Raw genomic sequence first — 16299 nt, forward strand, 5'->3', positions numbered from 1 at the left:
GTGCCTGTGCTGCTTTGCAGGAAAACACAAAGTTTGGGTTTTGTTTGTATTCACAGTGTCACCACAGACAGTAGAGTTGTGCTTTGAACATCTCAAATACCATCAAACCATAAATACCAGTAAGGTTCTCAGAGCCAGTATATGAGATGTTGGTGAGAAAAAAAGGCAAATTATTTAACTTAGGGAGTGACTAGAGCAGCTGGCACATTACAGGGCTCCTATGCACCTTGGGGCAGATGAGAGCTCTGAAAAAAAACTGGAATTGCTGCCAGTGTGGGAGGACAGAGAAAAATTAAGAGATGCCCCAAGTCATGGTGGAATTTCTCAACCCAAAACCCATTTTTTCATGTGTGGCAGGGCACACAAATGGTAGCCCAGACATTTCTGACAGATTCACAACAAGGTCAAACTCCACATGTAAAAATTCAGTATCAAGAGTAGACTGAAATGAGGATATTGATCAGGCCCCCACCTTGGTCCTCACTTCACACACTGAGACCTGTTCTGCTTTGTTAACCACACCCAGCATCTGTCACCTACCCCAGTCCATATTCCTGCTTGTTAACTGGGGGCTTGAATAATTCATTTTTAAAAGAACAAAATCATAATGTAATTCACCTCCAAAGAGACGTGAGAGTTCTGCTCGTCTGTGCAGAACTTGTGCCTTTGATGAAGAAACTGAGAAGTGATGGCAAAGTCTGGCACGTGCAACTGAAGAGAGGAATTTAAAAAATCATATTGGACAGAATACATCACTGAAGAAAGCTGGAGAAATTACCTGTGAAAACGGACACTCCAAATTTTGGTGCAACATTTTAGTGATGAAAATCAGAGCATATAGGAGAAATTTCCAGACTGCACTCCACACAGTGACGTGGGGGAAGGCTGCCATGTATCTGCCTGGGCCTTGCAAGGACAAAGGGTTTTCTAGGTATGAGATATTTTCATAGAGATGCCTCAATGCAGAAGCTATTGGCATGCCCAGGCACAACTTTTTCCAGAATGATCTGATTCCCAAAAGGGCTCAATACAGTAGGAATAACACAGGAATATGAATGTACTCTGTTGAAATACCTACACCAGGAATAATATGCTGTTAGAAATGCCTCTGATAAAACTCTGCCACACAGACATTCTGTTTACAGTGCTATTCTACTGATTCAAAATCTTTAAAATCCCAAAAATCTTTGGGATTTTAAGAGTTTGAAACCTTCATGTTAATTTAGATACATTGTGTTATCTTGGCATGCAAAAAACCCCCAACGAAAACAAACAAAAAGCCCCAAAACAAAAACAAACAAACAAACCCAAGCTCATTTGCAGACACCATGGAGGATGATTAAAATAAAATTGGCAGAGGTAGCATGCAACAAAACACAGATTTTCATTTGTAGAAAGATTACAGAGAAAGAAACGACCGAAGTTACGGATATCACTGCACTGCCAATTTGAAAGAGTGTTCCCTATATTAGAGAATTAATGGGACTAAACACAGGTAAATGGGAATCTATATCCCTTCCATGCTTCAAAGGAACAGACCAGTATGGTCCTGTTAGAAAATGCCACAAGTCAACATTCTTGTGCTGCACCTTATCTGTGGTCAAAATGTGAATTTCATGTACCAGCCGTCCAGCAGTCTCTTCATTACACTTGCATACTTTTCATTCCATTTGCTTCCGGAAGAGAACCTGCCTGTCACCTCCTTGGAAACACTAAAATCCTATTTCCCTAATGGTGATGAAGGGCTTCAAATCAACACAAGCTTTTCTATCAGCCTGAGTGGCCATGCAAGCAAAGCAGATTGTGAGTGACATGCAGTGAAAAATAAGAATAAAAAGTTATAGTTTCAAATGAAGCATTTGCACGGGGAACTGCTTTGATCACACAAGGTGACCAATGGAAAGAATATTCCCAATGTGGATCCCAGTGAAGACAACTTCAAAATTTCTAACTATATTGAAAGGTTTAACAGGGAAATAGAAATTTATTTAAAAATTATTAGCAAATTTAAGAGGAAATTATGTATAAATGAGATCTCCATTTCTCTTACCTTTGCAATGGTCTCGTGCAGGCTGAAGGAGGGATCCAGCTCTTCAGTTTTTGTTGCAGGTACAGGAAAAAGAGCTTCAGAGAGAAAACTGGAATTCTGTGAGAAAGAAGAAAGGGGCTTTTTAGGATTCCACATTGATTTCGTCTTTCAATTGGTTATTGAATTTTTCTGATAGATTGAGAAATCTTTCCAATCTTTATTAAATTTTGATGATTATGACACTTATTTCACTGATCTCATTGACTGATTCCAAGCCCCCGAAAAAGGCAAAAAACCACTAAGTCTTATGACTTTATTTCTGGAATGGCAGTTGTCTCTGTAATTATGCTTCCCACAGCAGCTAAAAATTTTGCCTTCCAGGAGACAAAAAATATATATATCCACACAGCTTTATTCTGACCTAAGTAGCAATCAGACATCTTATTAACTAAGTTATGATTTAAGTCTTCAGGACAAATGTAACCACAATAATGAAGGAATACTCTTTTATCTTCTCCAACCACCCTGCTTCTCTATCCAGTGATACCATCTACATAATAAGGGATTTTTTGTCAACTCCCTAAAATTATATACTTTACATTAACCAGTCTATTAACACCAAACAATCTAATATATTGTTTGTACAGAATGTTCATCTCTTCTTGTACTCTAAAAAAAAGACATTATTTGCACATTTGTAGTCACAAGGAAACAAGAAACCAATAACAAGGAGTGGACTGGAAAAAAACGCAAACCAATATGAAACAAACCTCTAAACCTCAAAGGTGCCCAGTTGCCTAAAGCAGGAATTCCATTACATTGCTGGTAAATTTGCTTGTTGAATTTTTCTATAAATTAATGCCTTCGTGATCAATATTCTATCAGTGTTTCCATGCATTTCTAGGAGATTATTTCTGGTAGCAAACTCCCACCACTTTCTTAAAAAAAATATATATATAATTAGCATTGCATCATATAAATTTTTGTGACCAGTGATGCATCTGTGTGTTGCATAACTCGTCACAGAAACATCACAAAAATAAATGAAGTAATTTTTTCTTTCAGAATTTTTTTTTTAAATCTCTGGCAGAAGATGCACAGTCATTTATTACAAAGATTAAATACATACTTCAGCATTAACTCATAACTATTCATCTTTGTTTCAAGTCTGCACAGCAGTTTACAGAGCTGTGCCACTTGACTGGGGGGCTGCTAAGGAACACCCTCATTCTGCTGTGGTGGTGCCAGTGCTGCTCATCATCAGTCACACAAATGCAATCAATAACTTAAAGAGAGTTGCATCATTTATATTCACTCCTGAGTATCTCACTGAGAGTCAGGGAAGGGAGTGATTACCAAATTAAATTTGCTACACAAGGTCAGATTATTGCTCCATCCAGACAAATATCTTTAGAATCTAAAGTTTGGTGGATCCTCCCTGGAAAGCAGGGATGCACTGCTCACCCCACTCCAGAGCCCACCTGGGCCAGGTGAACCAGCAGCCTCTGCCTTTGGAAGATCTCAGCTTACACAGGCAACGATCAACAAATGAACCAAAACAACCTGGACATCACAAGTGACGAGTTGTTTTGCTCATGAAGGAATCAAGTCCCTGCTTGCAAACATCTTGAAGAGAATTGCTGTTTGAAATAACTTGCTGACATCTGAAATCATCCTGCTGTGCACTTGTAAAACCAAATGTTTAAAACAGCTGTGACTGCTTTTTTTCCTTTTTTTCCCCCTCATAACAAGCTCCTCTATAAAGACCAACTAGAAAGGCCAGCTTTGTTTCCTTGGCCTTTTGCTGGTTTTCAAGTACTGTGCTCACTAGAGAAAGCTGCATGAGCTTCCCAACTAACACAAGCCCAGGGAGCACATGGCAGACAGAAGGTCCAGATGATGTTCCAAGAGCACCTCTCAGCATTTAAGAGCAAGACCAACACCTTCCATGAGCTGGAAACTGAATCACACTTCTCTGTTGTTGTTTCACCAGGCTCACAACAACTGAGTGTTGTATTTTGGCTTTTTTTGAACAGCAATTCGCTAAGCAAATTTCTAGTAAATGCACACCAAGAGAAAGACTTGCTAATCCAAAAATATTAAAACAAATTTCCTTTATGTATTATTCCTTTATGCTTTTCAGCCACAGTAGGAGCTGCAGCTGCAGTTGTTGTCCTCATTCTCTCCCACACTCACCTCCTAAACACAAATCACCACCTCTGCCCCAGCCAGGCAGCAGCATCACCCTCACCTTCTTCAGGGGGCAGAGTCTTCAATGCATTGTGAATGCTCTGGAGATGGTATCTAATCATGGAAAAACCTTTTCAAGGTCAGACCACTGTGAAACATCCAAAAATTTAGGAGGCTCAACTTCCACTAGTGCTTTGAAAATTTTCACCTTTGGCTTTCATCACATTCTATTAATTTTTCTTTAAGTTCATGGCTATCCAAAAGGATTAAAAAGATTTTATCTTCTGATATGAAGTTATAAATTTTATCAAATAAAATTTATAATCTACAAAGGATCACCCCAATAATCCTTGAATTCCCAATGAAATTATTTGGTATCTCTATGAACTCTTCAGAAGAGAAACAAACAAGCATGACACGTATTTGGAAATGAGTTTCCTTTGTCTCGTGTTCCTCTTGGAATGATCAGTTAACCTGGTATTTTCAATACTCATTTAATGAAGCATTCTGTGAAATTAGAACGACATTGATGTTCTACTTTTCAAATAATGGGTCACTTCTGATTAAACTTCGATTGAACATTCAACTTTCAATCTTAAAACAAATTGCCTCCTTTTCTTTTTAATTTGAACCCAATTTCCTGCTGCCCTCGGGTCTTGTGACAGTAATTAATTGATTTATGAATCAATTAAATGGAGATCAAAAATGCAGGCTAAAATCTCTTAAAACCCCAAATCTGGCTTACTCTTGCTTATTTATGATGGACACTTGCACTAAAATTCACTTCTGATTTTCTACACTCATTTTTCTAACTTAACTTATCCTTCCTTAACTAATTAAGTGAACAAAATGTTTCACCATCTAAAGGTACTAAATTCACCATCCCTTGTGTACTGTCTTATACCTTCAATTTATATGCCAACTTTCAACCAATGCATTTTAAATCACAAATAAAATCCCACAGCACTTCTGGTGATTTAATGAAAAACAGTAAATACCAAGACATGCTTTAGAGATCAATTTTGCTGTTTTTAAATTAAAAAAAAATAAAATATCAAATTTTGCCACACATTGTCTTAAAACTGGAATTATTTCTGTAAATACATGTGATTTTTTTTAATTAGCTGAATTGAGAAGAGATTCTGTTTTCTTGACTATTACTTGAGAAACTGTAAAATTACCAGTTGGAGAAATTGTGAATTTATGTACCCAAATTATGTAGGTAATAACTCCTTAATATGCTCTCATTCCACACTCAAACTGATTTTTCTTGCCTGCTAAATGTTCCCCAGCTTTTACAAGAAGACCTCCTTCTGTTCTTAACAGAAGGAATTATTATTATTGTGAATAATACATAAATATACAGATATTATTATTATTATCATGAATAATACACAAATATCTCCAGAAATAATTTTTCTGGGGGTGGGGAGAGGTGAGGGGAGGCTTTTTGGTTGTCTGTTTGTTTTGAAACGAACAGGCAGTGGAGGTTTCTCCACTCAGCAACAAAGATGCTCAATCTGGAAAAAAAACTTTAGACTAAAGTTCTTTATCCAGTTTGACTCCACCCTTGTTAACATTTGTCAGAATTGTCCATACTCAGGCCTTCAACACTTCACAATATTCATGGCACCAATTTTATATTGCACAGGAGACAAAAGAAAGCGCCTGGAAAGGTAAAAACAGAGAGGAAGCAAGTGAGAGCAGAAATCCTTCTGAAATTTGTACAGGTGGGCAAGAGGTATCAATGTGTTAATCTCACACTGCTAAAGCCTGCAAGGCAAATACACAAAAGAAGGATGTAAACCAAGAAAAAAATGCTTATTTTCTTCATACAGACCAAAGAAAAATGTCTAGAAGGTGAGAATTTAGGGGTTGCTTTTGCTGCATCAGGACTGACACCATGCTCTGTTACCTCTCCAGTATAAATAAATACATCCTGTGTGTGTTCCATGAGCTATTAACCTGTTTCACTCTTTCTGCCTGTTTGTAGTACAACACCACAAAAAAGCAGAATTGCAGAAAACTGAGGGATCCACAAAATGTGCATAGTCTGGCCACTGAAACACAAAGTAGACACTGCAGCTCTTCCCAATGTACCTGGGCACAGGTTCAGCTGGGGGGGTGAAGTCACACAAGGCACACTCTGAATCTGTGCAGTGCCCAGAACTATCACCCAGGAACCCAGAGGCTTCACGACTGCATCAGGACTTGCCTGCATCTGTATTCAACACCAGTGCCAAAAAATTGTCATAGTGTGATGGAGAAAGCCCTGCCAGGAGAAAAGATAAAAAGGGAGCAGTGAGAAGAACAAAAACACCTCTGAAATCTGCACTGCAGGCTCTCACTAATTCCTTCTTCCATTTTCCCTAAGTCAAGCAATTGGCATACGGTGTCCTGGCAGAAAATATTCAATTGAATTTCTTTGTGACAGAGCTGTTTCTCCTCACCTAGGCTAAAAGGCCATCTCTTCCCCCTTTTATTTTTTTTACTGCCTGGCAGGGTGATTGAACAAGAGGTTTGACTGTAAGAAGGATCAAAAAGAGAGAAATGGAAAAGGTATCCTATAGACTAAAATATGGCTTATCATCATCTATCTGGATTACTTTTACTTTGGGAGGGTACTGCAGACTGAAGCAGATTTACTGAAAAAGTAGATTATGTAGAATAGAATAGACAGAAGCCAAAGTGTGGTTCAAATTGAATTGATGAAATAATAACAGGGATATAGGATTTCTCACTAATAAAGGCCCATAGGGCTGCAAATACATTGTAGAAGAGATTTTCTGCATCTCTATCTCACTAGCAGGCTGGCTTTACCCTTTCTAGCAAATGCTCTAGATATCTAATTAAATATCACCTCCCAAATCCACCAAGGATTATAAAATAAAGTAACAGTTTGTTTCACTGATGCAAAACACATAAAATAGGTCCATAAATTATTTTTATAAAGCAAAGCTCTGCAATTGCCACCACCTAACACGCCTTCAAAGTGAGAATGCCCCAACTCTGGAAAACAGGCTTGTCAGAAGGAGATTCTGACAAGAGTCTTTTCTTCTGTATTTTCAGCATTTCAGTTTACTGAAGACCTTTTAGAAAAGAAACAAAAGCACATCTATTTTCTGTGTGAATATTCTGGTAAAGATGTGCAGTGACCTTGCAAAGCTACCCAATGCTGGACAAAATGAGCAAGGCCTGCCAAACAAGACTGCACAAGAATACAGGAGAGGCAGAATTGGAATCACTGCTGCACAAGTTATTTTATTATTCAACTCAACTGCAGCCAGAAAAAACCCAGCCAACAGTCATAAGGAAAGGAATATAAGTACATTTCTCTCATCTCTTTTAATTTAATGTTTTCTTCCTTATGTTAGTAAGTGAATTGAAATAATCACTGTAAAGCTATAAACTCACAAACTGCAGCACAAAGAAAGAAACTTTCAGGATGTCAGGATACTTGCCTGGCTGTATTCCTCTGCAGTTTTCCCTTGTGCTTTTTACACCGAAAGCAGAATCAGCAGTTTAGGTGGGAGTGGCCCAAGTCAGAAACCTGGAACCTCACACAGGATCGCCCCAAACTTTCACAACTTAGAAACAGGAGGCTCAGTAAGATTCAGTACATCTAAGAGAGAACAGCTTTTCGTGGATGTGTTGTGTGAAGGGTGCAAGCACATTTTGTAACATTTCATGATCAATTGTGAGCATTCAAACTAAGCAGAAACATGAAGTTCCAGGAAGATCACTCCAGGACTTCCATGTCTTGCTGGAAGTCATGAATCCCATTGACAATGTCTTTCACAATCAAATATTATCAATGCTTTTATTTCCTGACTCAATGCTTCCTATTTCCCTCTTTAAATTTTAGTGCTCAAAAAAAAAATTTTAATTACACTGAATGAAGATTTCTAATGTTAGACACTAGACAGATGTTGTGTAGGTGGGAGGCTCACCACCTGGCAGTAAGAATAAAAATTGTGTTTTGCTGAGAATAATAATGTCTTCAAGACAGTATTTATCAGAAGCCTAATTAACCAGTTCTTCAATGTCCATGATAAGATATATCAAATATTGCAAGTTTTATCAGTGAGAATGCATCACTGACCCAAATCACAGCTGTTTGATTGTCCAGTGATCTTGATTTTTTCCCCCAAAAGACAAAACTGAATGCTATACTAGTAATATCTACTGTCACAAAAGAAGTTTTGACACTTATTCCAGATATTCTCCCAGAAGATTTTTAGTTGGTCAGTTGAATGCAGCCACTCAGAAGGACAGTGGTAAAACATTACCATGAGTGCAACAGGCTGTTTAATTCTCCAGAGAGAAGAGAGAATTCAGTGACATCTGTCCTTAGATAATATTTTCAGTAACTAGATGCTTCAAACAGAAGCAATTAATTGGTGCCTAAACAAATTTTTCACATTTCCCCATATTCCATTGATCCTGTTAACTCCCATCTCTTTCTTCCACCGCCTTCCAACAATCCCCAGTCAATTCCAAGGCACTGAGGAGCCTCTGAGAGAATCTGCAAGGACAGAGCTCACAGAAACAACATGTACTCATGCAGTGTGAATGAATGCTAAAGAAGCTGTGTGATTTTGATACCATAAGGCAAGTTTACATAAAGAATTTTCCCCTTCTGGATGCACTGTGTGATGTTTGGGACATCAAAGCACTGGGATTTGTGAGGCCAGAGAGAATTTTTTGGAGCAGAGTAATGTATCCAAACTGATGAGGACGTCATCAGTTTCACTAGCATTAGTGCAATAACAAAGATGCTCTTCCATGAAATTAAATAGCTAAATATTCATATTATTCAATAAAACAACTCAAGCAATCAATTGAACATCAAATGCATTTTGTCTTGTAAAACACCGAGTCATTAACCTTAACAATTTCACCATGCTCTCACTACCAAATTCAACTCAATTAGCTTCCAAATGAACAGATGGACTAATGAATTAATGAATTATTGGTGAGTACTACACTAACCCCTGACTGAACTGAGAAATTAGAAAACACTAATTTATGCTAGAGACAGAAAAAACACATTGGTCAGGAAAAAATCAGTCTGAATAAACAGAAGCACAATTATTATAAAGCCAGCATAATCCCTGAGTCAGGAAGGCAGCTGTGGTTTGGACACTCAGGTAGACCCAGAAAACCTGCTGGGGACTCCTGCAACTATTCCTTGTTCCACACTGGCAGCTCCCTGCTTGTCCAGAAACACAAATGAAACCTCTTCACAACCCCTGACACAGCCAGCTCCCACTGCCACACCTGGCTGCCCTTGAAGTTCTACTCACAGTTAATAAACTCAGCAGCAAGTGCAACAGCACCAAACTCTCCAGAGGCAGCTCAGAAAAGGGAATCCTGGGTTCCCAAGCAACCATCCTGAGGCTGATACACATTTGCTCCTTTGCAAAGACTTTCTGGTATACCAAGCACACTGGTACTTTGATTCTTTCATACAGGCATGGAACATCTCCAGTAACTCCCCATGGGCAACTACCAGCTGTGTTATTTCCTTAAAAAATTTAACGTGTACCAGGGAGAAAAGAGAATTAAAACAGGGAGTGAGGGGGAGCCATGCAGAGCTGTATTTCCAGATGGAAAAGCTACCAAATCACAGATCATCACAGCAACACACTGCTGTTGTGCAAACTCCCTCCTAGACTAAATGTAAGAGGAGAAATAAGGCTTCTGTTTGGGGCAGGAATCTCCCTGGAATTATAGATTCAGACTAAATCTCTTCCAATGCCACAGGTCCTGAAGTTCTCTGCTGAGCTGAATTAAGGCTGAATTAAGCACCTCGTGTCTTTGCATATGGCCTGGTCTGATCCCTCCAAGAAAATGATGTTCTGATGGAATTTCTTGATAAATATACTTGGCTTTGATAAATTAATTGGTACTGGGTGACACTTAATCAAGGAGGACACAAATAATAATGTCAGATAAACAGCAGGACATTTACCAGAAGGGCCTGGTCAGCTGTAGATAATCCATGCAGTCCGAAATCTCAAAATGTCATGGCTGCACTGACTTTCCTGGCTGGAAAGGGACTGAAGGAGGACACACCAGAAGTAAAGGAGAAAATCATCTGGATATGGAGCAACAATGGATTAATGCTGTGATTCATGATGGTGAGTAACTGCATTAAGAACACAGAGCTCCAGAGCTTCAGAAAATACAAATGGATTTGACTTTAAGCACTGCAACTGTTTGAGCAGTGATTATATGACTGATACAAAAGCAGCTAAAAATAAAGAAAACCACAGGTCAGACTACTCAGGTTTGCTTTCAACATGCACACACAGGTACAAGGTTGTATTTGTGGAGATGAAACTACACCACAGACTTTATTTCTTCCCACAAAGCCACACTGATTATACATATAGATGCATTTAAAATGAAATGTGTTTGAGGCTCCTTCTCACTTTGGAACAGATACAAGGGAGATGCACTCAACAGCACTCCAAGCTGCCTGAGCCCTCCCTCTACACCAACATCAGCACATCAAAGAGACAAAAGCAGCTTGCAACATGAGAGTTATTCTTCTGTAAACTAGACCCTAAGTTCTCTCCATCAAGGATGGTTCCTCTGCTCCTTTTCTCATAACAAAGAAATCTTGCAAAGTTTTTGAGCTCTTTTGAGAGAAGTGCATGATGTGTCAGTCTAAGCATGTAAACACTGAAATCAAGAAACTGCAGTAAGTTTCCCCAAAGTTTGATAAAAAGGAAGAAAAGAGGGCAGGACAGGGTGGGAGGGAGGATGGTAACAACCACTGAGAAGCCACATTCACTGAAGAGTTAAGATTTACTGCCCTCTGTTTTACACCAGTGTGGGTGAAAATCACTTTTAAGGGCCCTAATGAAAGTTGAAAGTTACCTTCAGAAAGTTATGCATATTTCAACAGAAATAAAAATCATTATGCATTCTCTCTAAAGAGGATACAATCTCAAACTGTCAAAATTCTAAACTCTTCTACATATATTACATACAAATGCCTTCTATAAAGAAACCTCTTTTCATTTTTCTTCTAAATTAGCTTAGTGGTCCATGGTATTACACTACCTTGGTCTAGCCTGTGAATAATGTGACAGGTAATTTTTATACTTCTTGCCTGTACTTAAGTTTGAGTGAAGATACGGAAAACAACTTTTATGATCTAGGTGTAAAAGTAAATGTTCTGTGAGTCCTGCATACCCAAACGTGGACATCTACTATGAAATGTTGCATGATGATTATGTGTCCATTAATAAATATTTAAAAAAAAGAGAAAAGGAACAAGTTGGTAGTTATTTTTTAATAGTGTGCATGTGCAGCAGTTTTTTTCCCCAAACAAAGTAATAATGCTAATGTGTATGTAAACTACTACATTATCACGGAGGGGATTTAAGATTCTGTTTTATCAGACAGGAATCATTCTGTAACAGGATGCACTAAGGATGAATAATATGCAGATAACATAGGAAATCATCCAACTATAATTTTAAAAAATTGATTCCTCCTGAAACTGTAGACTGCAATGACACAGAAATGGATGGTAATAGCCAATTAATTTCCATCTTGAAAAAAGCTCTAAATACACCTATATCAGCTGAAGTTTGTAAGTGATGGAACTCAAAATGCTGAACAGTTCAATGATGTTTGAGTTACAATGCTGGAGAAAAAGTCAAATCTCTGACTGAAACTATGGAAAACCCAGTTTATATTTTCTCTACTACCCAAACATTAGGCAGCCACAGCAAGGCTTTTTTTCTCAGTCTCTGTGATTACTTGTGCTCCAGGACTTCAGCAGCTGTGCTATAAACTGTGCTAGGAAAGAAGGAATCAAAATAAATTAACTTGTAACTAGGGGGTTGGAGCTTTTCCCTTCGGGGAAGAAGCCCAGTACTACCCAAACACAGATCTTTTAAAAACTACTTTTCCCTGTCCCCTTTCATGAAATAAAAAAGGCCATCAGAATGTTGAGTCTAGCACAGCAAAGTACACTTTAAGGTGCTCCATCAAGAGGAAAACGAAAATGGAAAATTACCAAGATGATGCTCATACAAAAAGAAAAACAATGCAAATCTTAAGGAACTAAGGGAGAGAAGTCTGAGAAACAAGGTGAGCTCTAAGTGATAGGGCAGGCACACAATCCATGTACATCCATACAAAAATGAGAACCATCATGAATCCAAACACCAACTGAATGCACATTCCTGAGGTCATACACCACCATATCCAGTGTTTTAAGAGTTATTAAAAATTTAAAATCAGGTAACCAAGAGCTAAGCTTCAGTCATGTAAATACGATTATTTTGTTTACAAAGTTAAAATATCATAAGAGAGGAATTTATATCTGACTCCAAGCAGAGTTGATGAACATGTCTGTTTGTCTGTAACATGCATGTATTTTCTCATTATGGGGGACATGTATGTGTTATACCTGTTACACCATATTTGGGTGTCAAAATACACTGTTATATAAACAGGACTAATATTTTCAAGAGCACAGAAATAGTCCACACACAGGGAAAGAAAATCAGAATCTACTCACCTGTGCCATGCAGTTATTTCTGACATACCAATGCTCATACAATGAAGTAATTTGACTGATATCCAGCTTTTATGCAGCACACAGAGTGGCTAAGACAAGTCTTTGACTTACCAGCTCTCTTAGTTTATATTACTCTTCCTTGTTGCTGTAAATGTAACTGAATATGTTTCTAATACTATTCTTTGCTGAGGTGAGGACTAATAGACCAATCATGGCGTTCAGTAGCAGAGAAACTCTGATTTGAAATCAACACTTTGGTCTCTCTCTGGAGACTCTACATAGTCACCTGGATACACACTAATCATTCTCTTGAATAGCATAACTCATACTGAAAGCAAAATAATCAGCAGTATTAGGAAAATCTGGTCAGCTTGTCTCCTAACATATTACTAATCAGAATGTGACCCTCATGTGATGGAAAACCCAGCACAGCAGAGGTAAGGAGGTGAGGAAAGCTTTCTTCAGCAAATGCAAGAGAATCCTTGGAAACTGGGGCAATATTATGATTTTTTCCACTTGAGAAATTCTTCCAAGTTTACTTACTTTGAGACTAAAATGCTGCATATTTTCTGCTGGTGAATAAATGAGCTGCATTTCACCCAGTGCATTTTTACAGCAGTGGCTGAGTTCTCAGAATGCACTTTCCAGGCTCACAGACCCCACCACGGGCATTTGCCAGGCAGATTTAACCTCCCCGAGGCTGTGGTTCACTGTATTACGTAATTCCAAGCCAGACAGTTTTACTCACTCTTCTGGCCTGAATGTTTCCTCTCACAGCTTTTATTTGCTCGTATTTACTCCTCAGGTTGCTGTCAATGGAAGGTTTTTACAACCTTCTCTCTGCGGACTGGCATCTCTCCGACTGGGGAAGAAATGCATTTCTAAAGCTGACCTGGAGCTGCTGCTCTGGAGGAAGAATACAAGCACAGGTCTTGGGCTTTTTAACTCCAAACCAGGTTTTTCCAGCTGTGCAACAGCATCAGTTTTACCTGACACTGCACGCTGGCTGACAGGTGGGTAAAATAAACAAGTGATGGATATTCCAAAGGAAGAGTGATTCCTGAGGAGGTCAGAGCAGTGGGAGAGACAGAAAAGGAAACCAACCTCACAAAATGAAAACCCACAAAAGCACATCAGAACAGTCCATTTCTGAACCTGTTTGCCCAAATCTTGTTTTGCAACAAAGCTGACAAAGTTGAGGCGTAGTTAAAAAAGCTGGATGGAAACAAACAAGCAAAAATCCCTCCCTGCAAACCAACAGATTTTTATCAGCCCATAACCTGCCTAACAGAAATTCTCACAATGTTTATTAATATGGCTGTAAACACAGAATAATTTATCTGCCTTATAAATATCTGTCAATAAACAGAATCCACACTAAACAATGGCAATAAAGGATAAACAGATTGCTTGTTTGATAAAACATAGGAGAGACAATGAGCTTATCTCCTGGAAGACTGTTAACAACCTGGACAATAAATAACAAAGATACAGCAAATAATCCAAATTTAATCATTCTGTGTGACTTCACTTTTAGGGAAAAATTCCATCCTCTTGCCAAGAGAAATTTACACATTGTGCCAAGCAGATTTATTTCTCACATAAAACAGACCTCATGGGGTCAAGGTCTCCTACAGTCTGAGAAGTGCAGTATGTCTGCTTCAAGACTGCAGATTACACTTACCAAGTTTATTTCTAGGAAATGAATTTTCAAGAAGGACAAAAGCTGAATTTTTAACAAAGAACCAAATTTAGAGTGTCATGTTTAAATAAACATAGAAATATTGTCATTTATGATTTTAATTACATTGATGAGTCATTCTGAGAGACAAAAATGCATATTTACAAGGTTAACGGAACATGAAGAATAACTCTGGATTAAAGTAGACAATAGCCAAGGGAACCTTCAATGTTCATATTGTAAATGTTGCTGGGAAATACTCACTATTTTGATATACAGAATTTTGCAGATTCTTTCTCGTGGTCTGTAGACTGTATATACACAGATCTTGAATGAAAACTATGCGGAATAGCTGCTAAGTGACAAGAAAAAATTCCTCTGAAGACCTAAAAAAACACACTTAGAGGAGATAAATTTCCACTACAACACACGATAACCTGAGAAAATACAGTTCTATCTTCCTGCTACTTTCATTTTGTTCATTTTTAGTAACAGTTACCTCTGATGCTTTGATGTCCTCATAGGAAAACTGTGTGGCAGGTACTCCGAGGTGGTTGATGAAATAATCTGCATCTCCCTGAATCTGCACAGAACTCACATTGTATCCTGGACATCTTGCCTTTTCCACACAGTTGAAGCTCTGGCTCTGAAAAAAACCAAACACAAATCAAATCTCTACTTAATTATTTGCAGTCAGGCTCTTGAAGACTTGTAGCAATACCTCATTTAAACAGCATTCTTTGGGTTGAAGCAACTTTAACATGGCAGAGAGTGAAGTTTTGCTGCAACATGGCCGAGTCTTTCAGAGGACAAAGAAATTCTTATCTGAAGTGGCAGGAAGAAGAATGAAGGCACATGGAATGCCTCATGCTGGCCAGCAGATTAGAAGGCCTCATGGTGGTGCCTTTTTGAAGATTTTGAGATCTTTAATGGCTCCTAAGGAATCATTTTTTATTCAGTTGATAGCATGCTCTGCCACAACAAAAAGCTGAATGGGATTATCATATTCAATCTAAGATATGTCTGTGAAATGCTGGTAATGTAAAGAATTTCCAACAAAGTAGGGCTTAGGAGAAAAAAAAAATTAAAAGGCTAAAGATACTCAGTACACATTTTATGTGTAAATAATACATATTTTCTGTGTAGGTTTCTTCAAACAATTCTAGTCAGGGAAATCTTTGTATTTCCTTCACGTACCTATTTAATGGTGAAATCTTAGCAACAGAGCTGTAATAAATATGGAAACTGGAAATCAAGCCCAGACGGAGTGTCACATACTTGTGTAGCTTTTAAATCTACCAGGTAATTAAACACTTAATAAACAGTAGGCATAAAGGCTTTCAACATCTATTACAGCAAATAAGCTACTCAGGTTTCTTTTCAAGAATATTAGGAAGTTGAAGTACTGGAGATTATTTGCATTTAGCTAACAGTTTATATAGTATAACATAACTTCCTCACCTCTACCAACAAAATTACAGGCTTTCTAGAAGAATAGCCTAAAATTGGTTCTACTTTAACACAAAAATACAGCAAATTCTGTATATTAAAGTCTCCAAGGTTATCAGGAAAATGTTAGACAGAGACAAATCTTGGTATTTCCCTATTTCAAAATTAGCATAATTATTACTTCACAGTTTCATTTTGGTGCTGTGAATAATGCAATTGCATATTACACAGTTTAAATAAAGGCTGCAGAGTCTCACAGAAAATTATTTTAAAATACCTTCAAGAAATAGCTTCCATTTCATAAGTAATTTTGAGAGGTGGTTGTATTACTCCTTTTTTTTAATCTGTTAAGCATTTCTGCTCCTGCCATTCTTACATACAGCCACAGTTGTTTAAGGCCTGTCC

At 38.0% G+C, this 16299-nt stretch overlaps 1 protein-coding gene across 8 annotated transcripts in view; it reads right to left on the bottom strand.

Annotated features, from left to right (window-relative positions):
- The window catches only part of NAALADL2 (N-acetylated alpha-linked acidic dipeptidase like 2), a 399226-nt gene that overhangs the window by 56996 nt on the left and 325931 nt on the right, over positions 1-16299 (bottom strand). For all 8 annotated transcript variants that reach the window (XM_074547421.1, XM_074547422.1, XM_026792086.2 and 5 more), the window contains 2 exons: positions 14945-15091; positions 2051-2146 (listed from right to left, as the gene is read on the bottom strand). In XM_074547421.1, coding sequence (XP_074403522.1) covers positions 2051-2146; positions 14945-15091 — 243 coding nt within the window. The remainder of the gene's footprint in view (positions 1-2050; positions 2147-14944; positions 15092-16299) is intronic.

Source organism: Zonotrichia albicollis, chromosome 9 (assembly GCF_047830755.1).
Source record: "Zonotrichia albicollis isolate bZonAlb1 chromosome 9, bZonAlb1.hap1, whole genome shotgun sequence".
Taxonomy (NCBI): Eukaryota; Metazoa; Chordata; class Aves; order Passeriformes; family Passerellidae; genus Zonotrichia; species Zonotrichia albicollis.